Here is a 20459-nt window from a genome sequence, read left to right as displayed (position 1 = left end):
TGCTGCTATTGTAAATATATTGCTGTTTTAATTTCAGTTTCCAATGGTTCATTGCTAGAATATAGAAATACAATGATTGTGTGTCTTGACTTCATATTCTGTGACCTTGTTGAACTTATTTAGTAGCTTTTTGTAGTTTTTCTATGTAGATGATCATGTTGTCTGCAAATAGAGTTTTATTTCTATATGCCTCTGACATTATTTCTTTTTCTTGCCTGTTTATAATCTTTAGGAACTCCAGTACAGTGTTTAATAGGAATAGTGAGAGTAAATACCATTACCTTGATCCTTATCTTACTATGATGTTAGCTGTAGGTTTTTGCAGATTCTCTTTATAAAGTTAAGGAAGTTCCCTTTAATTTCCTAGTTTTAGGATGTTTGTTTTTGATTTGTTTTGTTTTGTTTTTAGCATGAACAAATGTTGAAGTTTGTCAGATATGTTCGCTGCATCTATTGAGATGATAAAAATTTTCTCCTTAGTCTGTAAATATGGTGAATCACATTGATTCATTTTTGAATGTTGAACCTATGCTGCATTTCTGCAATAAGTCTCTTGGTCATTATGTATTATCCTTTGTATATATTTAAGGATTGAATTTGTCATTTTTTGTTGAGGACTTATGCATCAGTTTTATGAGAGATAATGCTTTTCAGTTTACTCTTTGTATAATGTATTTTTAACACCTTTATTAGACTATAATTGCTTTATGATGCTGTGTTAGTTTCTGCTTTATAATAAAGTGAATCAGCTATACATGTACATATATCCCCATATCTCCTCCCTCTTGCATCTCCCTCCCACCCTCCCTATCCCACTCCTCTACATGGACACAAAGCGTCAAGCTGATATCCCTGTGCTATGCAGCTGCTTCCCACTAGCTATCTATTTTACATTTGGTAGTGTATACATGTCCATGCCACTCTCTCACTTCATCCCATCTTACCCTTCCCCCTCCCCATCCTCAAGTCCATTCTCTAGCAGGTCTGCGTCATTATTCCTGTCCTGCCTCTAAGTTCATCAGAACCATTATTTCTTTTTTTTTTTTTGGTTCCATATATATGTGTTAGCATACGGTATTTGTTTTTCTCTTTCTGACTTACTTCACTCTGTATGATAGACACTAGTTTCATCCACCTCACTACAAATAACTCAATTGCATCTCACTTTATGGTGGAGTAATATTCCATTGTATATATATATATATATATGCCATATATATATGCCACATCTTCTTTATCCATTCATCTGTTGATGGACACTTACGTTGCTTCCATGCCCTGGCTATTGTAAATAGAGCTGTAATGAACATTGTGGTACATGACTCTTTTTGAATTATGATTTTCTCAGGGTTTATGCCCAGTAGTGGGATTACTGCGTTGTATGGTAGTTCTATTTTTACTTTTTTAAGGAACCTCCATACTGTTTTCCATAGTGGTGTATCAATTTACATTCCCACCAACAGTACAAGAGGGTACCCTTTTCTCCACAACCTCTTCAGCATTTATTGTTTGTAGATTTTTGATTATGCCCATTCTGACTGGTGTGAGGGGATACCTCATTGTAGTTTTTTGTTTGTTTGTTTGTTTGTTTGTTTGCGGTATGCGGGCCTCTTGCTGTTGTGGCCTCTCCCGTTGTGGAGGACAGGTTCCGGACGTGCAGGCTCAGTGGCCATGGCTGACTGGCCCATCCGTTCCATGGCATGTGGCATCTTCCCGGACCGGGGCACGAACCCGTGTCCCCTGCATTGGCAGGTGGACTCTCAACCACTGCTCCACCAGGGAAGCCCCATCACTGTAGTTTTGATTTGCATTTCTCTAATGATTAGTGATCTTGAGCATTCTTTCATGTGTTTGTTGACAATCTGTATATCATCTTTGGAGAAATGTCTGCTTTGGTCCTCTGCCCTTTTTTGCATTTGGTTGTTTGTTTTTTTGATATTGAGCTGCATGAGCTGCTTGTAAATTTGAGAGATTAGTCCTTTGTCATTTGCTTCATTTGCAAATATTTTCTCCCATTCTGAGGGTTGTCTTTCATCTTGTTTATGGTTTCCTTTGCTGTGCAAAAGCTTTTAAGTTTCATTAGGTCCCATTTGTTTATTTTTGTTTTTATTTCATTTCTCTAGGAGGTGGGTCAAAACGAATCTTGGTGTGATTTAATTGGTAAAGTGTCTGCCTAGGTTTTCCGCTAAGAGTTTTATAGCATCTGGCATTACATTTAGGTCTTTAATCCATTTTGAGTTTATTTTTGTGTATGGTGTTAGAGAATGTTCTAATTTCATTCTTTTAAATGTAGCTGTCCAGTTTTCCCAGCACCACTTATTGAAGAGGCTGTCTTTTCTCCATTGTATATTCTTGCCTCTTTCATCAAGGATAAGGTGACCATATGTGTGTGGGTTTATCTCTGTGCTTTCTATCCTGATCCACTGATCTATATTTCTGTTTTTGTGCCAGTACCATACTGCCTTGATTACTGTAGGTTTTTACTATATAGTCTGAAGTCAGGGAGCCTGATTCCTTCAGCTCCATTTTTCTTTCTCAAGATTGCTTTGGCTATTCGGGGTCTTTTGTGTTTCCATATGAAATGTGAAATTTTTTGTTCTAGTTCTGTGAAAAATGTCATTTGTAGTTTGATAGGGATTGCATTGACTCTGTGGATTGCTTTGGGTAGTATAGTCATTTTCACAGTGTTGATTCTTCCAATTCAAGAACATGTTATATCTCTCCATCTGTTTATCATCTTTAATTTCTTTCATCAGTGTCTAATAGTTTTCTGCCTACAGGTCTTTTGTCTCCTTAGGTAGGTTTATTCCTAGATATTTTATTCTTTTTGTTGCAGTGGTAAATGGGAGTGTTTCCTTAATTTCTCTTTCAGATTGTTCAACATTAGTGTATAGGAATGCAAGAGATTTCTGTGCATTAATTTGTCTCCTGCTACTTTACCAAATTCATTGATTAGCTCTAGTAGTTTTCTGTTAGTGTCCTTAGGATTCTCTATGTATAGTATCATGTCATCTGCAAACAGAGATAGCTTTACTTCTTCTTTTCCAATTTGGATTCCTTTTATTGCTTTTTACTCTCTTATTAATGTGGCTAATGCTTCCAAAACTATGTTGAGTAATAGGGGTGAGAGTGAGCAACCTCGTCTTATTCCTGACCTTAGTGGAAATGGTTTCAGTTTTTCACCATTGAGGACTATGTTGGCTGTGGGTTTGTCATATATGGCCTTTATTAGATTGAGGGAAGTTCCCTCTATGCCTCCTTTCTGGAGGGTTTTTATCATAAATTGGTGTTAAATTTTGTCGAAAGCTTTCTCTGCATCTATTGAGATGATCATATGGTTTTTCTTCTTCAGTTTGTTAATATGAGGTATCACATTGATTGATTTGCATATATTGAAGAATCCTTGCAATCCTGGCATAAACCCCACTTGATCATGATGTATGATCCTCTTAGTGTGCTGTTGGATTCTGTTTGCTACTATTCTGTTGATGATTTTGGCATCTATGTTCATCGCTGATATCGGCCTGTAGTTTTCTTTCATTGTGATATCTTTTTTTTTTTTTTTTTTTTTCTTTTTTTTTTTGCGGTATGCGGACCTCTCACTGCTGTGGCCTTTCCTGTTGCAGAGCACAGTGTTGCAGAGCACAGGCTCCGGACTCACAGCTCAGCGGCCATGGCTCACAGTCCCAGCTGCTCCGCGGAATGTGGGATCTTCCCAGACTGGGGCACAAACCTGTGTCCCCTGCATCGGCAGGCGGACTCTCAACCACTGCACCACCAGGGAAGCCCTGTGACATCTTTGTGTAGTTTTCTTATCAGGGTGATGGTGGCCTTGTAGAATGAGTTTGGGAGTGTTCCTCTGTCTACCATATTTTGGAAGAGTTTGAGAAGGATAGGTGTTAGCCCTTCTCTAAGTGATAGAATTCACCTGAGAAGACAGCTGGTCCTGGGCTTTTGTTTGCTGGAAGATTTTTAATCAGAGTCTCAATTTCAGTGGTTGCAATTGGTCTGTTTATATTTTCTGTTTCTTCCTGATTCAGTCTCAGAAGATGTGCTTTTCTAAGTATTTGTCCTTTTCTTCCAGGTTGTCCATTTTATTGGCATATTGTTGTTTGTAGTAATCTCTCATGATCCTTTGTGTTTCTACAGTGTGAGTTGTTACTTCCTTTTCATTTCTAATTCTATTGATATGAGTCTTCTCCCTTTTTTTCTTGATGAGTGTGGCTAATGGTTTGTCCATTTTGTTTATCTTCTCAAATAACCAGCTTTTAGTTTCATTGATCTTTGCTCTCGTTTCCTTCATTCCTTTTTCATTTTTTTCTGATCTGAACTTTATTGCTTCTTTCCTTCTGCTGATTTTGGGTTTTTTTTGTTGTTTTTCTTCTTTCTCTAATCACTTTCGATGTAAGGTAAGGTTGTTTTTTTGTGATGTTTCTTGTTTCTTAAGGCAGGATTCTATTGCTATAAAGTTCCCTGTTACAACTGCTTTTGCTGCATCCCATAAGTTTTGGGTCATTGTGTTTTCATTGTCATTTGTGTCTAGGTATTTTTTGATTTCCTCTTTGATTTCTTCAGTGATCTCTTGGTTATTAATTAGTGTATTGTTTAGCCTCCATGTATTTGTATATTTTACAAATTTTCTCCTGTAATAGATATCTAGTCTCATAGTGTTGTGGTTGGAAAAGATACGTGATAGAATTTCACTTTTCTTAAATTTACCAAGGCTTAATTTGTGACCCAAGATATGATCTATTCTAGAGAATGTTCCATGAGCACTTGAGAAGAAAGTGTGTTCTGTTGTTTTTGGATGGAATGTCCTATAAATATCAATTAAGTCCATCTTGTTTAATGAAACATTTAAAGCTTGTGTTTCCTTTTTTATTTTCATTTTGGATGATCTGTTCATTGGTGATAGTGGGGTCTTAAAGTCCCATACTATGATTTTATTATTGCCAATTTCTCCTTTTATGGCTGTCAGCATCTGCCTTATGTATTGAGGTCCTCCTATTTGGGTGCATAAATATTTACAATTTTTATATATTCTTCTTGGATTGATTCCTTGATCATCATGTAGTGTCCTTCTTTGTCTCTTGTAATAGTCTGTATTTTAAATTCTGTTTTTTCTGATATCAGAATTGCTACTCCAGCTTTCTTTTGATTTCCATTTGCATGGAATATCTTTTTATATTTCCTCACTTTCAGTCTCTATGTTTCCCTAGGTCTGAAGTGGATCTCATTTAGACAGCATATATACGGGTCTTGTTTTTGTATCCATTCAGCCAGTCTATGTCTTTTGGTACGAGCATTTAATCCATTTACATTTAAGGTAATTATCTATATATATGTTCCTATTACCATTTTCTTAGTTGTTTGGAGTTTGTTATTGGAAGTCTTTTTCTTCTCTTGTGGTTACTGCCTAGAGAAGTTCCGTTAGCATTTGTTGTAAAGCTGTATTGGTGGTGCTGAATTCTCTTAGCTTTTGCTTGTCTATAAAGGTTTTAATTTCTCCTTCAAATCTGAATGAGATCCTTGCTGGGTAGAGTAATCTTGGTTGTAGGTTTTTCCCTTTCATCACTTTAAATATGTCCTGGCACGCCCTTTTGCCTTGCACAGTTTCTGCTAAAAGGTCAGCTATTAACCTTATAGGGATTCCCTTGTATGTTATTTGTTGTTTTTCCCCTGCTGCTTTTAATATTTTTTCTTTGAATTTAATTTTTGATAGTTTGATTAATATGTGTCTTGGCATGTTTCTCCTTGGATTTATCCTGTATGGGACTCTCTGCGCTTCATGAACTTGATTAACTATTTCCTTTCCCATATTAGGGAAGTTTTCAACTATAATCTCTTCAAATATTTTCTCAGTGCCATTCTTTTCCTCTTTTTCTTCTGGGACCCCTTTAATTCAAATGTTGGTGTGTTTAACATGTCCCAGTGGTCTCTGAGACTGTCCTCAATTCTTTTCATTCCTTTTTCTTTATTCAGATCTGCAGTAGTTATTTCCACTATTTTATCTTCCAGGTCACTTATCTGTTCTTCTGTCTCAGTTATTCTGATACTGATTCCTTCTAGAGAATTTTAAATTTCATTTATTGTGTTGTTCATCACTGTTTGTTTGCTCTTTAATTATTCTAGGTCCTTGTTAAATGTTTCTTGTATTTTCTCTATTCTTTTTCCAAGATTTTGGAACATCTTTACTATCATTACTCTGAATTCTTTTTCAGGTAGACTGCCTATTTTCTCTTCATTTGTTTGATCTGGTGGGTTTTTACCTTGCTCCTTCATCTGCTGTGTGTTTCTCTGTCTTCTCATTCTGCTTCACTTACTGTTTTGGGGTCTCCTTTTCACAGGGTGCTGGTTCATAGTTTCCGTTGTTTTTGGTGTCTGTCCCTAGTGGCTAAGGTTGGTTCAGTGGGTTGTGTAGTCTTCCTGGTGGAGGAGAGTTGTGCCTGTGTTCTCGTGGACAAGGCTGGATCTTGTCTTTCTGGTGGGCAGGAGCACATCCAGTGGTGTCTTTTAGGCTGTTTGTGACTTTATTATGATTTTAGGCAGCCTCCCTGCTAATGCTTGGGGTTGTGTTCCTGTCCTGTTAGTTGTTTGGCATAGGGTGTCCAGCACTGTAGCTTGCTGGTTGTTGAGTGGAGCTGTGTCTTCACATTGAATGGAGATCTCTGGGAGAGTTTTCGCCGTTTGATATTACATGGAGCTGGGAGGTCTCTGTTGGACCAGTGTCCTGAACTTGACTCTCTCACCTCAGAGACAGAGGCCTGACACCTGGATGGAGCACCAAGACCCAGTCTGCCACATGGCTCAGAAGAAAAGGGAGAAAAAAAAAAAAGAAAGAAAGAAGGAAAAGTAATAAAATAATATAAAATAAAGTTATTGATATAAAAAAATAAAAAATTATTAAAAATTTAAAAACTAAAAAGTAATAAAATAAGAAAAAATAAAGAATGAAAGAAAGAAGTGAGCAACCAGACCAAAAAACAAATCCACCAATGATAACAAGTGCTAAAAACTATATTAAAAGAAAAAAAAAAAAAGGACAGATGGAGCCCTAGGAAAAATGGTAAAAACAAAGCTATGCAGACAAAATCACACAAAGAAGCATACATATACACACTCACTAAGAGAAAATGGAAAAATATATATATACCGCTGCTCCCAAATTCTACCACTTCAATTTTGGGATGATTCATTATCTATTCAGGGATTCCACAGATACAGGGTACACCAAGTTGATTGTGAAGATTTAATCTGCTGCTTCTTAGGCTGCTGGGAGAGATTTCCCTTTCTCTTCTTTGCTCGCACAGCTCCCAGCCTTCAGCTTTGGATTGGCCCCGCCTCTTCGCGTAGGTAGCCTATGGGCATCTGTTCTTCGCTCAGATAGGAGAAGGTTAAAGGAGCAGCTGATTAGGGGGCTCTGGCTTACTCAGGCCAGGGCAAGGGAGGCTACAGATGTGGGGTGAGCCTGTGGCGGCAGAGGCCATCATGACGTTGCACCAGCCTGAGGTGTGCCGTGTGTTCTCCTGGGGAAGTTGTCCCTGGATCACGGGACCCTGGCAGTGGCGGGCTGCACAGTCTCCCTGGAAAGGCAGTGTGAATAGTGACCTGTGCTTGCACACAGGCTTCTTGGTAGCTATAGCAGCAGTCTTAGAGTCTTCCTGTCTCTGGTGTCCGCGCTGATAGCTGTGGCTCGTGCCCATCTCTGGAGCTCGTTTAGGTGGTGCTCTGAATCCCCACCACTCACACACCCTGAAACAATGGTCTCTTGCCTCTGTGGCAGCTCCAGACTTTTCCTGGACTCCCTCCCGGCTAGCCGTGGTGCACTAGCCCCTTCAGGCTGTGTTCACACAGCCAACCCCAGTCCTCTCCCTGAGATCTGACCTCCGAAGCCTGAACCTCAGCTCCCAGCAACCACCTGTCCTGGCAGGTGAGCAGCCAAGCCTCTCGGGCTGGCGAGTATTGGTCAGCACCGTTCCTCTGTGTAGGAATCTCTCCGGTTTGCCCTCTGCACCCCTGTTGCTGCACTCTACTCCGTGGCGCCAAAGCTCCCCACCTCTGCCACCTACAGTCTCTGCCAGCGAAGGGCCTTCCTAGTGTGTGGAAACCTTTCCTCCTTCACAGCTCCCTCCCACTGGTGCAGGTCCCATCCCTATTCTTTTGTCTTTGTTTTTTCTTTTTTTCTTTTGCCCTGCCCAGGTATGTGGGGAGTTTCTTTCCTTTTGGGAGGTCTGAGGTCTTCTGCCAGTGTTCACTAGGTATTCTGTAGGAGCTGTTCCACATGTAGATGTATTTCTGATGTATTTGTTGAGGGGGAAGGTTATCTCTACATCTTACGCTTCCGCCATCTTGAAGGTCTCCCAATGTCTTTGTTTTTTATATCAGGGCACCATAAACTGAATTAATACATTCTCTGGATTCAAAAAATTAAAATAATAGATTTCCTCATTTTATGAGCTTAAATCACTGTAATTATATCACTTACAATTTTGTTGCTGTGTATCTATTACATAAAAATTAATATACTACATATATGGGATATTCATAGCTACCCACAAATGAAACATTACTTGCCAAAGATTATTTTTATATAAAGGGGGTAAAATTTATTGTTGAAAACTAATTTTGTATATATCTAGGTTATATTTATTTTTTGATCATAGGAAGTGTTCTGTTTTATTTGTTTATTTATTTATTTTTAAAGTTTAAGCTATTGAGTTTATTTATTTTTTTATTTCTTTAATTTTTTTAACATCTTTATTGGAGTATAACTGTTTTACAATAGTGTGTTAGTTTTTCCTTTACAAAAAAGTGAATCAGTTATACATATAATATGTTCCCATATCTCTTCCCTCTTGAGTCACCCTCTCTCCCACCCTCCCTATCCCACCCCTCTAGGTGGTCACAAAGCACAGAGGTGATCTCCCTGTGCTATGCGGCAACTTCCCACTAGCTATCTAATTTATATTTGGTAGTGTATATATGTCCCTGCCACTCTCTCACTACATCACAGCTTACCCTTCCCCCTCCCCATATCCTCAAGTCCATGCTCTAGTAGGTCTGTGTTTTATTCCCGTCCTACCACTAATCTCTTCATGACATTTTCATTTCTTAGAGTCCATATATATGTGTTAGCATACGGTATTTGTTTTTCTCCTTCTGACTTACTTCTCTCTGTATGACAGACTCCAGGTCTCTCCACCTCATTACAAATAACTCAGTTTCATTTCTTTTTATGGCTGAGTAATATTCCATTGTATATATGTGCCATATTTTCTTTATCCATTCATTTGTTGATGGACACTTAGGTTGCTTCCATGTCCTGGCTTTCGTAAATAGAGCTGCAATGAACATTTTGGTACATGAAACTTTTTGAATTATGGTTCTCTCAGGGTACATGCCCAGTAGTGGGATTGCTGGGTTGTATGGTAGTTCTATTTGTAGTTTTTTAAGGAACCCCCATACTGTTCTTCATAGTGGCTGTATCAATTTATATTCCCACCAGCAGGGCAAGAGGGTTCCCTTTTATCCATACCCTCTCCAGCATTTATTGTTTCTAGAGCTTTTGATGATGGCCAGTCTGACCGGTGTGAGATGATATCTCATTGTAGTTTTGATTTGCATTTCTCTAATGATTAATGATGTTGAGCATTCTTTCATGTGTTTGTTGGCAATCTGTATATCTTCTTTGGAGAAATGTCTATTTAGGTCTTCTGCCCATTTTTGGATTGGGTTGTTTGTTTTTTTGTTATTGAGCTGCCTGAGTTGCTTATAAATTTTGGAGATTAATCCTTTGTCAGTTGCTTCATTTGGAAATATTTTCTCCCATTCTGAGGGTTGTCTTTTGGTCTTGTTTATGGTATCCTTTGCTGTGCAAAAGCTTTTAAGTTTCATTAGGTCACATTTGTTCATTTTTGTTTTTATTTCCATTTCTCTAGGAGATGGGTCAAAAAGGATCTTGCTGTGATTTATGTCATAGAGTGTTCTGCCTGTGTTTTCCTCTAAGAGTTTGATAGTGTCTGGCCTTACATTTAGGTCTTTAACCCATTTTGAGTTTATTTTTGTCTGTGCTGTTAGGGAGTGTTCTAATTTCATACTTTTACATGTACCTGTCCAGTTTGCCCAGCACCATGTATTGAAGAGGCTGTCTTTTCTCCACTGTATATCCTTCCCTCCTTTATCAAAGATAAGGTGACCATATGTGTGTGGGTTTATCTCTGGGCTTTCTATCCTGTTCCATTAATTTATATTTCTGTTTTTGTGCCAGTACCATACTGCCTTCATTACTGTAGCCTTGTAGTATAGTCTGAAGACAGGGAGCCTGATTCCTCTAGCTCCATTTTTCGTTCTCAAGATTGCTTTGGCTATTCGGGGTCTTTTGTGTTTCCATACAACTTGTGAAATTTTTTTTCTAGATCTGTAAAAAATTCCAGTGGTAATTTGATAGGGATCGCATTGAATCTGTAGATTGCTTTGAGTAGTAGAGTCATTTTCACAATGTTGATTCTTCCAACCCAAGAACTTGGCATGTTTCTCCACCTATTTGTATCATCTTTAATTTCTTTCATCAGTGTCTTATAGTTTTCTGCATACATGTCTTTTGTCTCCTTAGGTAGGTTTATTCCCAGATATTTTATTCTTTTTGTTGCAGTGGTAAATGGGAGTGTTTTCTTAATTTCACTCTCAGATTTTTCATCATTAGTGTATAAGAATGCCAGAGATTTCTGTGCATTAACTTTGTATCCTGCTACTTTACCAAATTCATTGATTAGTTCTAGTAGTTTTCTGGTAGCATCCGTAGGATTCTCTATGTATAGTATCATGTCATCTGCAAATAGGGACAGCTTTACTTTTTCTTTTCCAATTTGGATTCCTTTTATTTCTTTTTTTCCTCTGATTGCTGTGGCTAGAACTTCCAAAACTATTTTGAATAAGAGTGGTGAGAGTGGGTAACCTTGTCTTGTTCCTGATCATAGTGGAAATGGTTTCAGTTTTTCACCATTGAGAACAATGCTGGCTGTGGGTTTGTCATATATGGCCTTTATTATGTTGAGGAAATTTCCCTCTATGCCTACTTTCTGCAGGGTTTTTATCATAAATGGGTGTTGAATTTTGTCAAAAGCTTTCTCTGCATCTATTGAGATGATCATATGGTTTTTTTCCTTCAGTTTGTTGATATGTTGTATCACATTGATTGATTTGCGTATATTGAAGAATCATTGCATTCCTGGAATAAACCCCACTTGATCATGGTGTATGATCCTTTTAATGTGCTGTTGGATTCTGTTTGCCAATATTTTTTTGAGGATTTTTGCATCTTTGTTCATCAGTGATATTAGCCTGTAGTTTTCTTTCTTTGTGACGTCTTTGTCTGGTTTTGGTAACAGGGTGATGGTGGTCTCATAGAATGAGTTTGGGAGTGTTCCTCCCTCTGCTATCTTTTGGAAGAGTTTGAGAAGGATAGGTGTTAGCTCTTCTCTAAATGTTTGATAGAATTCGCCTGTGAAGCCATCTGGTCCTGGGCTTTTGTTTGTTGGAAGATTTTAAATCACAGTTTCAATTTCAGTGCTTGTGATTGGTCTGTTCATATTTTCTACTTCTTCCTGGTTCAGTCTCGGCAGGTTGTGCATTTCTAAGATTTTGTCCATTTCTTCCAGGTTGTCCATTTTATTGGCATAGAGTTGCTTGTGGTAATCTCTAATAATCTTTTGTATTTCTGCAGTGTCAGTTGTTACATCTCCTTTTTCATTTCTAATTCTATTGATTTGAGTCTTCTCCCTTTTTTTCTTGATGAGTCTGGCTAATGGTTTATCAATTTTATTTATCTTCTCAATGTACCAGCTTTTACTTTTATTGATCTTTGCTATTGTTTCCTTCATTTTTTTTTCATTTATTTCTGATCTGATCTTTATGATTTCTTTCCTTCTGCTAAATTTGGGGGGTTTTTGTTCCTCTTTCTCTAATTGCTTTAAGTGCTACGTTAGGTTGTTTATTCGAGATGTTTCCTGTTTCTTAAGGTAGGATTGTATTGCTATAAACTTCCCTCTTAGAACTGCTTTTGCTGTATCCCATAGGTTTTGTGTTGTCGTGTTTCCATTGTCATTTGTATCTAAGTATTTTTTGATTTCCTCTTTGATTTCTTCAGTGATCACTTCGTTATTAAGTAGTGTATTGGTTAGCCTCCATGTGTTTGTATTTTTTACTGATCTTTTCCTGTAATTGATATCTAGTCTCATAGCGTTGTGGTCGGAAAAGATACTTGATACGATTTCAATTTTCTTAAATTTGCCAAGGCCAGATTTGTGACCCAGTATGTGATCTATCCTGGAGAATGTTCCATGAGCACTTGAGAAAAATGTGTATTCTGTTGTTTTTGGATGGAATGTCCTATAAATATCAATTAAGTCCATCTTGTGTAATGTATCATTTAAAGCTTATGTTTCCTTATTTATTTTCATTTTGGATGATCTGTCCGTTGGTGAAAGTGGGGTGTTAAAGTCCCCTACTATGATTGTGTTACTGTCGATTTCCCCTTTTATGTCTGTTAGTATTTGCCTTATGTATTGAGGTGCTCCTATGTTGGGTGCATATATATTTACAATTGTTATATCTTCTTCATGGATTGATCCCTTGATCATTATGTAGTGTCCTTTTGTCTCTTATAACAGTTTTTAGTTTAAAGTCTATTTTGTCTGATATGAGAATTGCTACTCCAGCTTTGTTTTGATTTCCATTTGCATGGAATATCTTTTTCCATCCCCTTACTTTCAGTCTGTATGTGTCCCTAGGTTTGAAGTGGGTCTCTTGTAGACAGCATATATATGGGTCTTATTTTTGTATCCATTCAGCCAGTCTGTGTCTTTTGGTGGGAGCATTTAATCCATTTACATTCAAGGTAATTATCGATATGTATGTTCCTATTACCATTTATTTAATTGTCTTGGGTTGTTCTTGTAGGTCTTTTCCTTCTCTTGTGTTTCTTGCCTAGAGAAGTTCCTTTAGCATTTGTTGTAGAGCTGGTTTGGTGGTGCTGAACTCTCTCAGCTTTTGCTTGTCTGTAAAGGTTTTAATTTCTCCATCAAATCTGAATGAGATCCTTGTTGGTAGAGTAATCTTGCTTGTAGGTTTTTTTCCTTCATCACTTTAAATATGTCCTGCCACTCCCTTCTGGCTTGTAGAGTTTCTGCTGAAAGATCAGATGTTAACCTTATGGGGATTCCCTTGTGTGTTATTTGTTGTTTTTCCCTTGCTGCTTTTAATATGTTTTCTTTGTATTTAATTTTTGACAGTTTGATTATTATGTGTCTTGGCGTGTTTCTCCTTGGATTTATCCTGTATGGGACTCTCTGTGCTTCCTGGACTTGATTGACTATTTCCTTTCCTATATTAGGGAAGTTTTCAACTGTAATCTCTTCAAATATTTTCTCAGTCTCTTACTTTTTCTCTTCTTCTTCTGGGACCCCTATAATTCGAATTTTGGTGCGTTTAATTTTGTCCCAGAGGTCTCTGATACTGTTCTCAGTTCTTTTCATTCTTTTTTCTTTCTTCTGCTCTGCAGTAGTTATTTCCACTATTTTATCTTCCAGGTCACTTATCCGTCCTTCTGCCTCAGTTATTCTGCTATTGATCCCATCTAGCACATTTTTCATTTCATTTATTGTGTTGTTCATCGTTGCTTGCTTCCTCTTTATTTCTTCTACGTCCTTGTTAACTGTTTCTTGCAATTTGTCTCTTCTATTTCCAAGATTTTGAATCATCTTTACTATCATTATTCTGAATTCTTTTCCGGATAGACTGCCTATTTCCTCTTCATTTGTTAGGTCTGGTGTGTTTTTATCTTGCTCCTTCATCTGCTGTGTGTTTTTCTGTCTTCTCATTTTGCTTATCTTACTGTGTTTGGGGTCTCCATTTTGAAGGCTGCAGGTTTGTAGTTCTCGTTGTTTTTGGTGGCTGTCCCCAGTGGCTAAGGTTGGTTCAGTGGGTTGAGTAGGTTTCCTGGTTGGGGGGACTAGTGCCTCTGTTCTGGTGGATGAGGCTGGATCTTGTCTTTCTGGTGGGCAAGTCCACGTCTGGTGGTGTGTTTGGGGATGTTGGTAGCCTTATTATGATTTTAGGCAGCCTCTCTGCTAATGGATGGGGCTGTAGACCTGTCTTGCTCTTTGTTGGGCATAAGGTGTCCAGCACTGTTCGTTGCTGGTCCTGGAGTGATGCTGGGTCTTGGTGTTGAGATGGAGATTTCTGGGAGATTTTTGCCGTTTGATAGTGCGTGGAGCTGGGAGGTCTCTTGTGGACCAGTGTCCTGAGGTTGGTTCTCCCATCTCAGAGACACAGCCCTGATGCCTGGCTGGAGCCCCAAGAGCCTTTAATCCACACGGCTCAAAATTAAAGGGAGAAAAAATAGAAAGGAAAGAAAAGGAAGGAAGGAAGGAGGGAGGGAGGGAAGTAGGAAGGGAGGGAAGGAAGGAAGAAAGAAAGGAAGGGAGGAAGGAAGAAATGAAGGAAGGAAGAAAGCAAGAAAGGAAGGAGAGAAAGAAATGGAGGAAGGAAGAGAGGAAGGAAGGGAGGAAGGAAGGGAGGAAAGAAGGGAGGAAGGAAGGAAGAATGGAGGGAAGGAGAGAAGAAAGGAAGGAAGAAAGGAAGGGAGAAAACAAAATAAAGTAGGATAAAGTATAGTTATTAAAGTAAAAAATAATTATTAAGAAGAAAAATTTCTATTAAAAAAAAAAAAAAAGAAAAGAAAAACGGGTCAGTCTAACCCTAGGGCAAATGGTGAAAGCAAAGCTATACAGACAAAATCTCACACAGCAGCACACACATACACACTCACAAAAAGAAAAATGGGGAAAATAATAGTATATCTTCCTCCCAAAGTCCACCTCCTCAACTTGGGATGATTCATTGTCTATTCAGGTTTTCCACAGATGCAGGGCACTTCAAGTTGATTGTGGAGCTTTAATCCGCTGCTTCTGAGGCTGTCCCCCTCTCCTCTTTGTTCGCACAGCTCCTGGGGTTCAGCTTTGGACTTGGCCGCGCCTCTGCGTGTAGGTCGTCCGAGGGCGTCTGCCCTTCACTCAGACAGGACGGGGTTAAAGGAGCAGCTGATTCGGGGGCTCTGGCACAGGCCGGGGGGAGGGAAGGGCATGGATGCGGGGCGAGCCGGCGGCGGCAGAGGCCGGCGTGACGCTGCACTGGCCTGAGTCGCACCGCGCGTTCTCCCGGGGAAGCTGTCCCTGGATCCCGGGACCACGGCAGTGGCAGGCTGCACGGGCTCCCGGAAGGGGCTATGTGGAGAGTGACCTGTGCTTGCACACAGGCCTCTTGGTGGCGGCAGCAGCAACGCTAGCGTCCCACACCCGTCTCTACTCTCCGTGCCGACAGCCGCGGCTCGCGCCCGTTTCTGGAGCTCCTTTACGCGGTGCCCTTAATCTCCTCTCCTCGCGCCCGAGGAAGCAAAGAGGCAAGAAAAAGTCTCCTGTCTCTTCGGCAGCTCCGCGCCTGTTTCTGGAGCTCCTTTACGAGGTGCGCTTAATCCCCTTTCCTCACGCACCAGGAAGCAAAGAGGGAAGAAAAGGTCTCTTCCCTCTTCGGCAGCTCCCGACTTCTCCCGGACTCCCTCCCGGCCAGCTGTGGTGCACTAACCCCTTCAGGCTGTGTTCACGCCACCAACCCCAGTCCTCTCCCTGCGGTCTGACCCCCGCAGCCCGAGCCTCAGCTCCCAGCCCCCGCCTGCCCTGGCGGGTGAGCAGACAAGGCTCTCGGGCTGGTGAGTGCCGGTCGGCACCGATCCTCTGTGCGGGAATCTCTCCGCTTTGCACTCCGCACCCTGTTGCTGCGCTCTCCTCCGCGGCTTCGAAGCTACCCCCTCCGCCACCCGCAGTCTCCGCCCGCGAAGGGGCTTCCAGTGTTTGGAAACCTTTCCTCCTTCCCGGGTCCCTCCCCCTGGTGCGGGTCCCGTCCCTATTCTTTTGTCTCTGTTTATTCTTTTTTCTTTTGCCCTACCCAGGTACGTGGGGAGTTTCTTGCCTTTTGGGAGGTCTGAGGTCTTCTGCCAGTGTTCGGTGGGTGTTCTATAGGAGAAGTTCCACGTGTAGATGTATTTCTGATGTCTCTGTCTAAGCTTCAACGAGGGGATCAGTAGGGGATGTTTCTTTCATCAGTACTTCATCACCTTCCAGTGATGATGAAATGTCTGCAGAGTTCTCTAGAGATGCTGGAGTAAAGATGTAAAACAGGGATCACAGCCAAGGCTCATTCGTACCCCACGTCACTCAGAACTGGAAGAGACCATTGTGGATGGCAGAGGCTTCTTTACCTCTGGCGCGTGGCGTGGGTTCCCACCGGAGTTCGTGCTGTTCACAGAGCCGCGGGGAGCTCCACACATACCGTGGGTGTCTCTCTCTACCTAATCAAGTCGATCGCCTGTGTGCTGGAGCTTCTGGAGTTAGACTCAGGCCTGGGCCCCCAAGTTGGTGGGTTTCTGAGGTGTGTTCCAACTTCTGGGTGGGTTCGAGCCTAGTGTTCTGTTTTAATACTTAAAAATAATGTATCTGCATTTAAGTTTTAAAGTATCAGTTGACATTATTAGATAAATTGATAGATGGAAATTAGTAAAGGATATTTGATGAAACATGCTGTGCTTTGGTGAAATAGTATGAAGGATATGTGGTCTTTTCTTTGTTGAGGTTGTATTGAGGTCATATTTACTTAAGTAACCCTTTCTATCCCATTCAGGGTTATATTACTCTTTTCTCTTTTTTTGATTTGGACTCAAAGATATAAAAGAATGTGAATTTGTTACAATATTGTATTTGTTACACTGTTGCTTCTGTTTTATGTTTTGGTTTTTCGGCTGTGAGGTATGTGGGATCTTAGTTCCCCGACCAGGGATTGAACCTGCACCCCCTGCATAGGAAGACAAAGTCTTAACTTTCAATGAAGACTTTAAAAAAAATGGTCCACATCAAAAAAATCTTTAAAAAAATGTATGTGAAAGTTATTCTTGTTACTTTACATATATATGTGTATATATATATTTCCTTAATATGTTAGCTTGTGTATATGTATATAAACAATTATATGCATGCACTTTATAAATAATACATTCAATGCATAAAATATATAATATATATTTGTTAGAACAGAAAATACTTTCAGTCTTGCATGTTGGCATGGGCTGAGTGTTTACAATGAAATGAAATTATTTTCACTGGGCTTATCATGAGATTGAAAACACATACAAACAGAATACATATTTAGCAGCAGTAGGAATCTTGTCTTTGGTTTAAGCTTGTTTGATCTAAAATACACAGCCTGGGCTTCCCTGGTGGCGCAGTGGTTGAGAATCCGCCTGCCGATGCAGGGGACACGGGTTCGTGCCCCGGTCCGGGAAGATCCCACATGCCGCAGAGCGGCTGGTCCCATGAGCCATGGCCGCTGAGCCTGTGCGTCCGGAGCCTGTGCTCCGCAATGGGAGAGGCCACAACAGTGAGAGGCCCACGTACCACAAAAAATAATAATAAAATAAAATAAAATACACAGCCTGCCTGGTAGTTCTGGAGTCCTGACTAATGGGTACACCATGGGCCATTTTACTAGAGGAGTGAGGAATCTTTCTTGAAATAATTCGCTTTAAGCAAATAGAGAATGGGAGCACTCAAGTTTGCTTCGAGAAAAATGGCTGACAGATGAATGTGAGGTGTGGTTTTTGCTGTTACATGGTATCTCCTCCTCAGATTCATCTGGCCTATCCTCAAATTGAGACATGCGAAGACAAAGTGTTTGATAAAACTAAAGGGGCTCTTTAGACACAAGCAAACACACAGCATAAGCCATCCATCAGGAGCCCTGGGCAATATTACATCAGCACTGATGTAATGAAGTCTGTTTTCCTTTCACCCAGTAATTGTCTTTATCGCCACACTCTGGTGCTCAGCTTTTTCTCCCTACCCCTGAAAGTTTATAAAGAGAAATCTCATAAGTAAAAGTATTTATAAACTATGTAATAATTACTGTGGTGACTGTTTAATGTAAAGTGTTTTGTTTTTTCAGGCACATTTTTCTTTTTGATCTACTAATATATGTGTTTGGTTTTAGGTTTCCTCAAGAACTGAACATGGGAAAAATAAGTGCTGAAATTATGTGGACCCTGTTTGCTCAGGATATGAAAGATGCACTAGAAGGTAAGTACAAATATTTAAACTTATTATGAGTATACGTTTTAGTTAAATTCTGATTTTGTGTTCTTGATTTTCAATGTAAGGAACTGTTGCATCAAAACATCGATCACTGTGATCAGTTTAGTTCTGAAACTTATTTCCACATGGTGGAAAGATAAAGATCGCAAAGTATTTAAAAGCCCTGAAGAAATGCATTTTAAATCAAATGGTCTAAGTTGCAGGATAATAGTGAGTATTTCATTTGTAGGACAAAGTTTAGATGCAGGAATACTTTATGGCATAAATACGTATGGCATAAATCAGACCATATTGAGAGGGTAGATGAGTAATATTAGTTCAGATATTTGTCTACCTAGACTTAGAAATGGTATGGTATCCAACGGCTGGGCAGGTTAAAATATGGCCAAAGCTGGTGCAAAGACAATGGCAGGACGCTTCACCAGAAATTCCACTTTCAATATACTCAAATCATAGATGTAAAGCATGGGAAATGCAGCTCTCAGTTGAAAAAGTATAAATTTCTTTGAGCACTCACCTTGTGTTTAGAGTTGGAGGTAGTATGTTTAACCAGCCTAGGGTTCCTGCTCTCTAGGAATTTAAAATCTAGTAGAAAGTTTTCTTTGCACTTATTCACTGTGTATTAAGCCCCTAGATGCTAAATGCCCAGACTGCACTCAGTATGGAAGATACAACAATGAACAGGACAGCTATGGTCCCTGACCTCAATAAAATTATGCAGGACAGCTGCAAATATGTAGACGGTCGCAACGTGGGGGTGGTCAGTGCTAAAGATGATGGAATATCTGGAGGTGAAACTCCTAAGTCAGACTTAGGACAAGGGGGCAAGGCGGGTTTTCTAGAGGAACTTCCTCTGAGGAAGTGTTATCTTGACAAAGACCTGAAGTATAAGTAGGAGTTCACTTCGGGAAGAGTTGAGCAAGAAGCATCTCTGTCTTGTCCTGGTCAAGATCAAAGCATTAACAAGTAGAGTGAGCACACAGTTCATTTGAGAAGAGAACTCAGCTGGTCCTGTGAGCAAGAGGTAGCAAGAAATGAGGCTGGAGAAATTGGCAGGGACCAGCATGTGCTGCCTTGTGGGCCATGATGAGGAGTTTGACTCTCTGCTAAGAGAAACGACAGACTATAAAGGGATTTCAGGAGGGACATGTCCTGTTCAGATTGGCAGCTTAGAACAGGCATTGGGACCGCAGAGTGGAAGATGACTGATAGAGTTTGTGTTCATTGTGCCACTGTTTTTTTCTTAGTGTTGCTAAAATGTAAGCTTCTTGCCAGGGCACACAGAGTTAACATGCAGTACTTTTCCTTATTTGAAGAAGAAGGTACACAATAGATTTGAATACCTGATTTTCTGGTAAAGTCTGGGTCTACCACCTAATTAGATAAATTAGGATTTATCCTTAAAATTATACCAGAACTTGCTCAGAGATGCAAACTACTTATTCTGCAGTGAAGCGTTCCTTCTCCATTGTATTGATCAATCCTGCTTTCTCTACCTCTGCCTCCTACCAACCATAACCTTTTATACCACTCTGCTTCAGTTGTCTCTTTGGGACCCAAAATGTATAAGTCAGACAGGAACCAGTTTCTTCAGAAAGCATTTTACTCTCCTAGTCCTATCCCCGACACACCCCCTACCCTCCTTGACTGCCTATCAGTCATCTCAAACTTTTTTAGGATCAATATAGAATTCTTAATCTCCCCTGTCAAAACCTGCTTCTTTCCCCCACATCTCTATTGCAATTACTGACACCAGAATTCAACCAGTTACTTAAATCAAACACATAGGATTATCCTGGATTCCTTTATTTTCCTCAGCACACTTGAAGCTCATGCCTGCCTTAGGGCTTTTTCATCAGCTCCTTTACTGCCTGGATTTCTCTTCCCACCACTCTTCACAAGCAGCCCTGTAGGGCTCAGGAGCTAAAGTCACCTCCATGAATAACCTTATCTTAATCCTCTGCATAACAACTAATTACTATCCTTTATTTACCTGTTTATACTCGGGCTTACTTCTTATCTGTCTTCCTTGCCACAGTGCAATTTTTTTGCCTGTGATTTTTATCAACATGTCTATATTGCCTAGAATGAAGCCTAGAAAATAGAAACTACTTAATAACTATGTGTTGCATCAGTGAAGACTTTACCACTTAATCCCAACTCAGTGGAGTAGTAGAAAAAGCAGTAGAAAGTTCTGTTTGTGATCCTTTTCTGTGTGATCTTGGGAATATTTTAAGAGGTCAACACCTTCTTGTTTCGTTGTCC

The 20459-nt window shown here is 40.0% G+C and overlaps 1 protein-coding gene across 1 annotated transcript in view; it reads left to right on the top strand.

The window, feature by feature from the left end:
• UNC13C (unc-13 homolog C) overlaps positions 1-20459 on the top strand; it is a 607361-nt gene that overhangs the window by 395906 nt on the left and 190996 nt on the right. The window contains exon 18 of the mRNA XM_059056161.2: positions 18094-18179. Coding sequence (XP_058912144.1) covers positions 18094-18179 — 86 coding nt within the window. The remainder of the gene's footprint in view (positions 1-18093; positions 18180-20459) is intronic.

Source organism: Kogia breviceps, chromosome 3 (genome assembly GCF_026419965.1).
Source record: "Kogia breviceps isolate mKogBre1 chromosome 3, mKogBre1 haplotype 1, whole genome shotgun sequence".
NCBI lineage: Eukaryota > Metazoa > Chordata > Mammalia > Artiodactyla > Physeteridae > Kogia > Kogia breviceps.
Note: the sequence above shows the minus strand (reverse complement) of the source record. Positions and strands in the feature narration are given on the sequence as shown.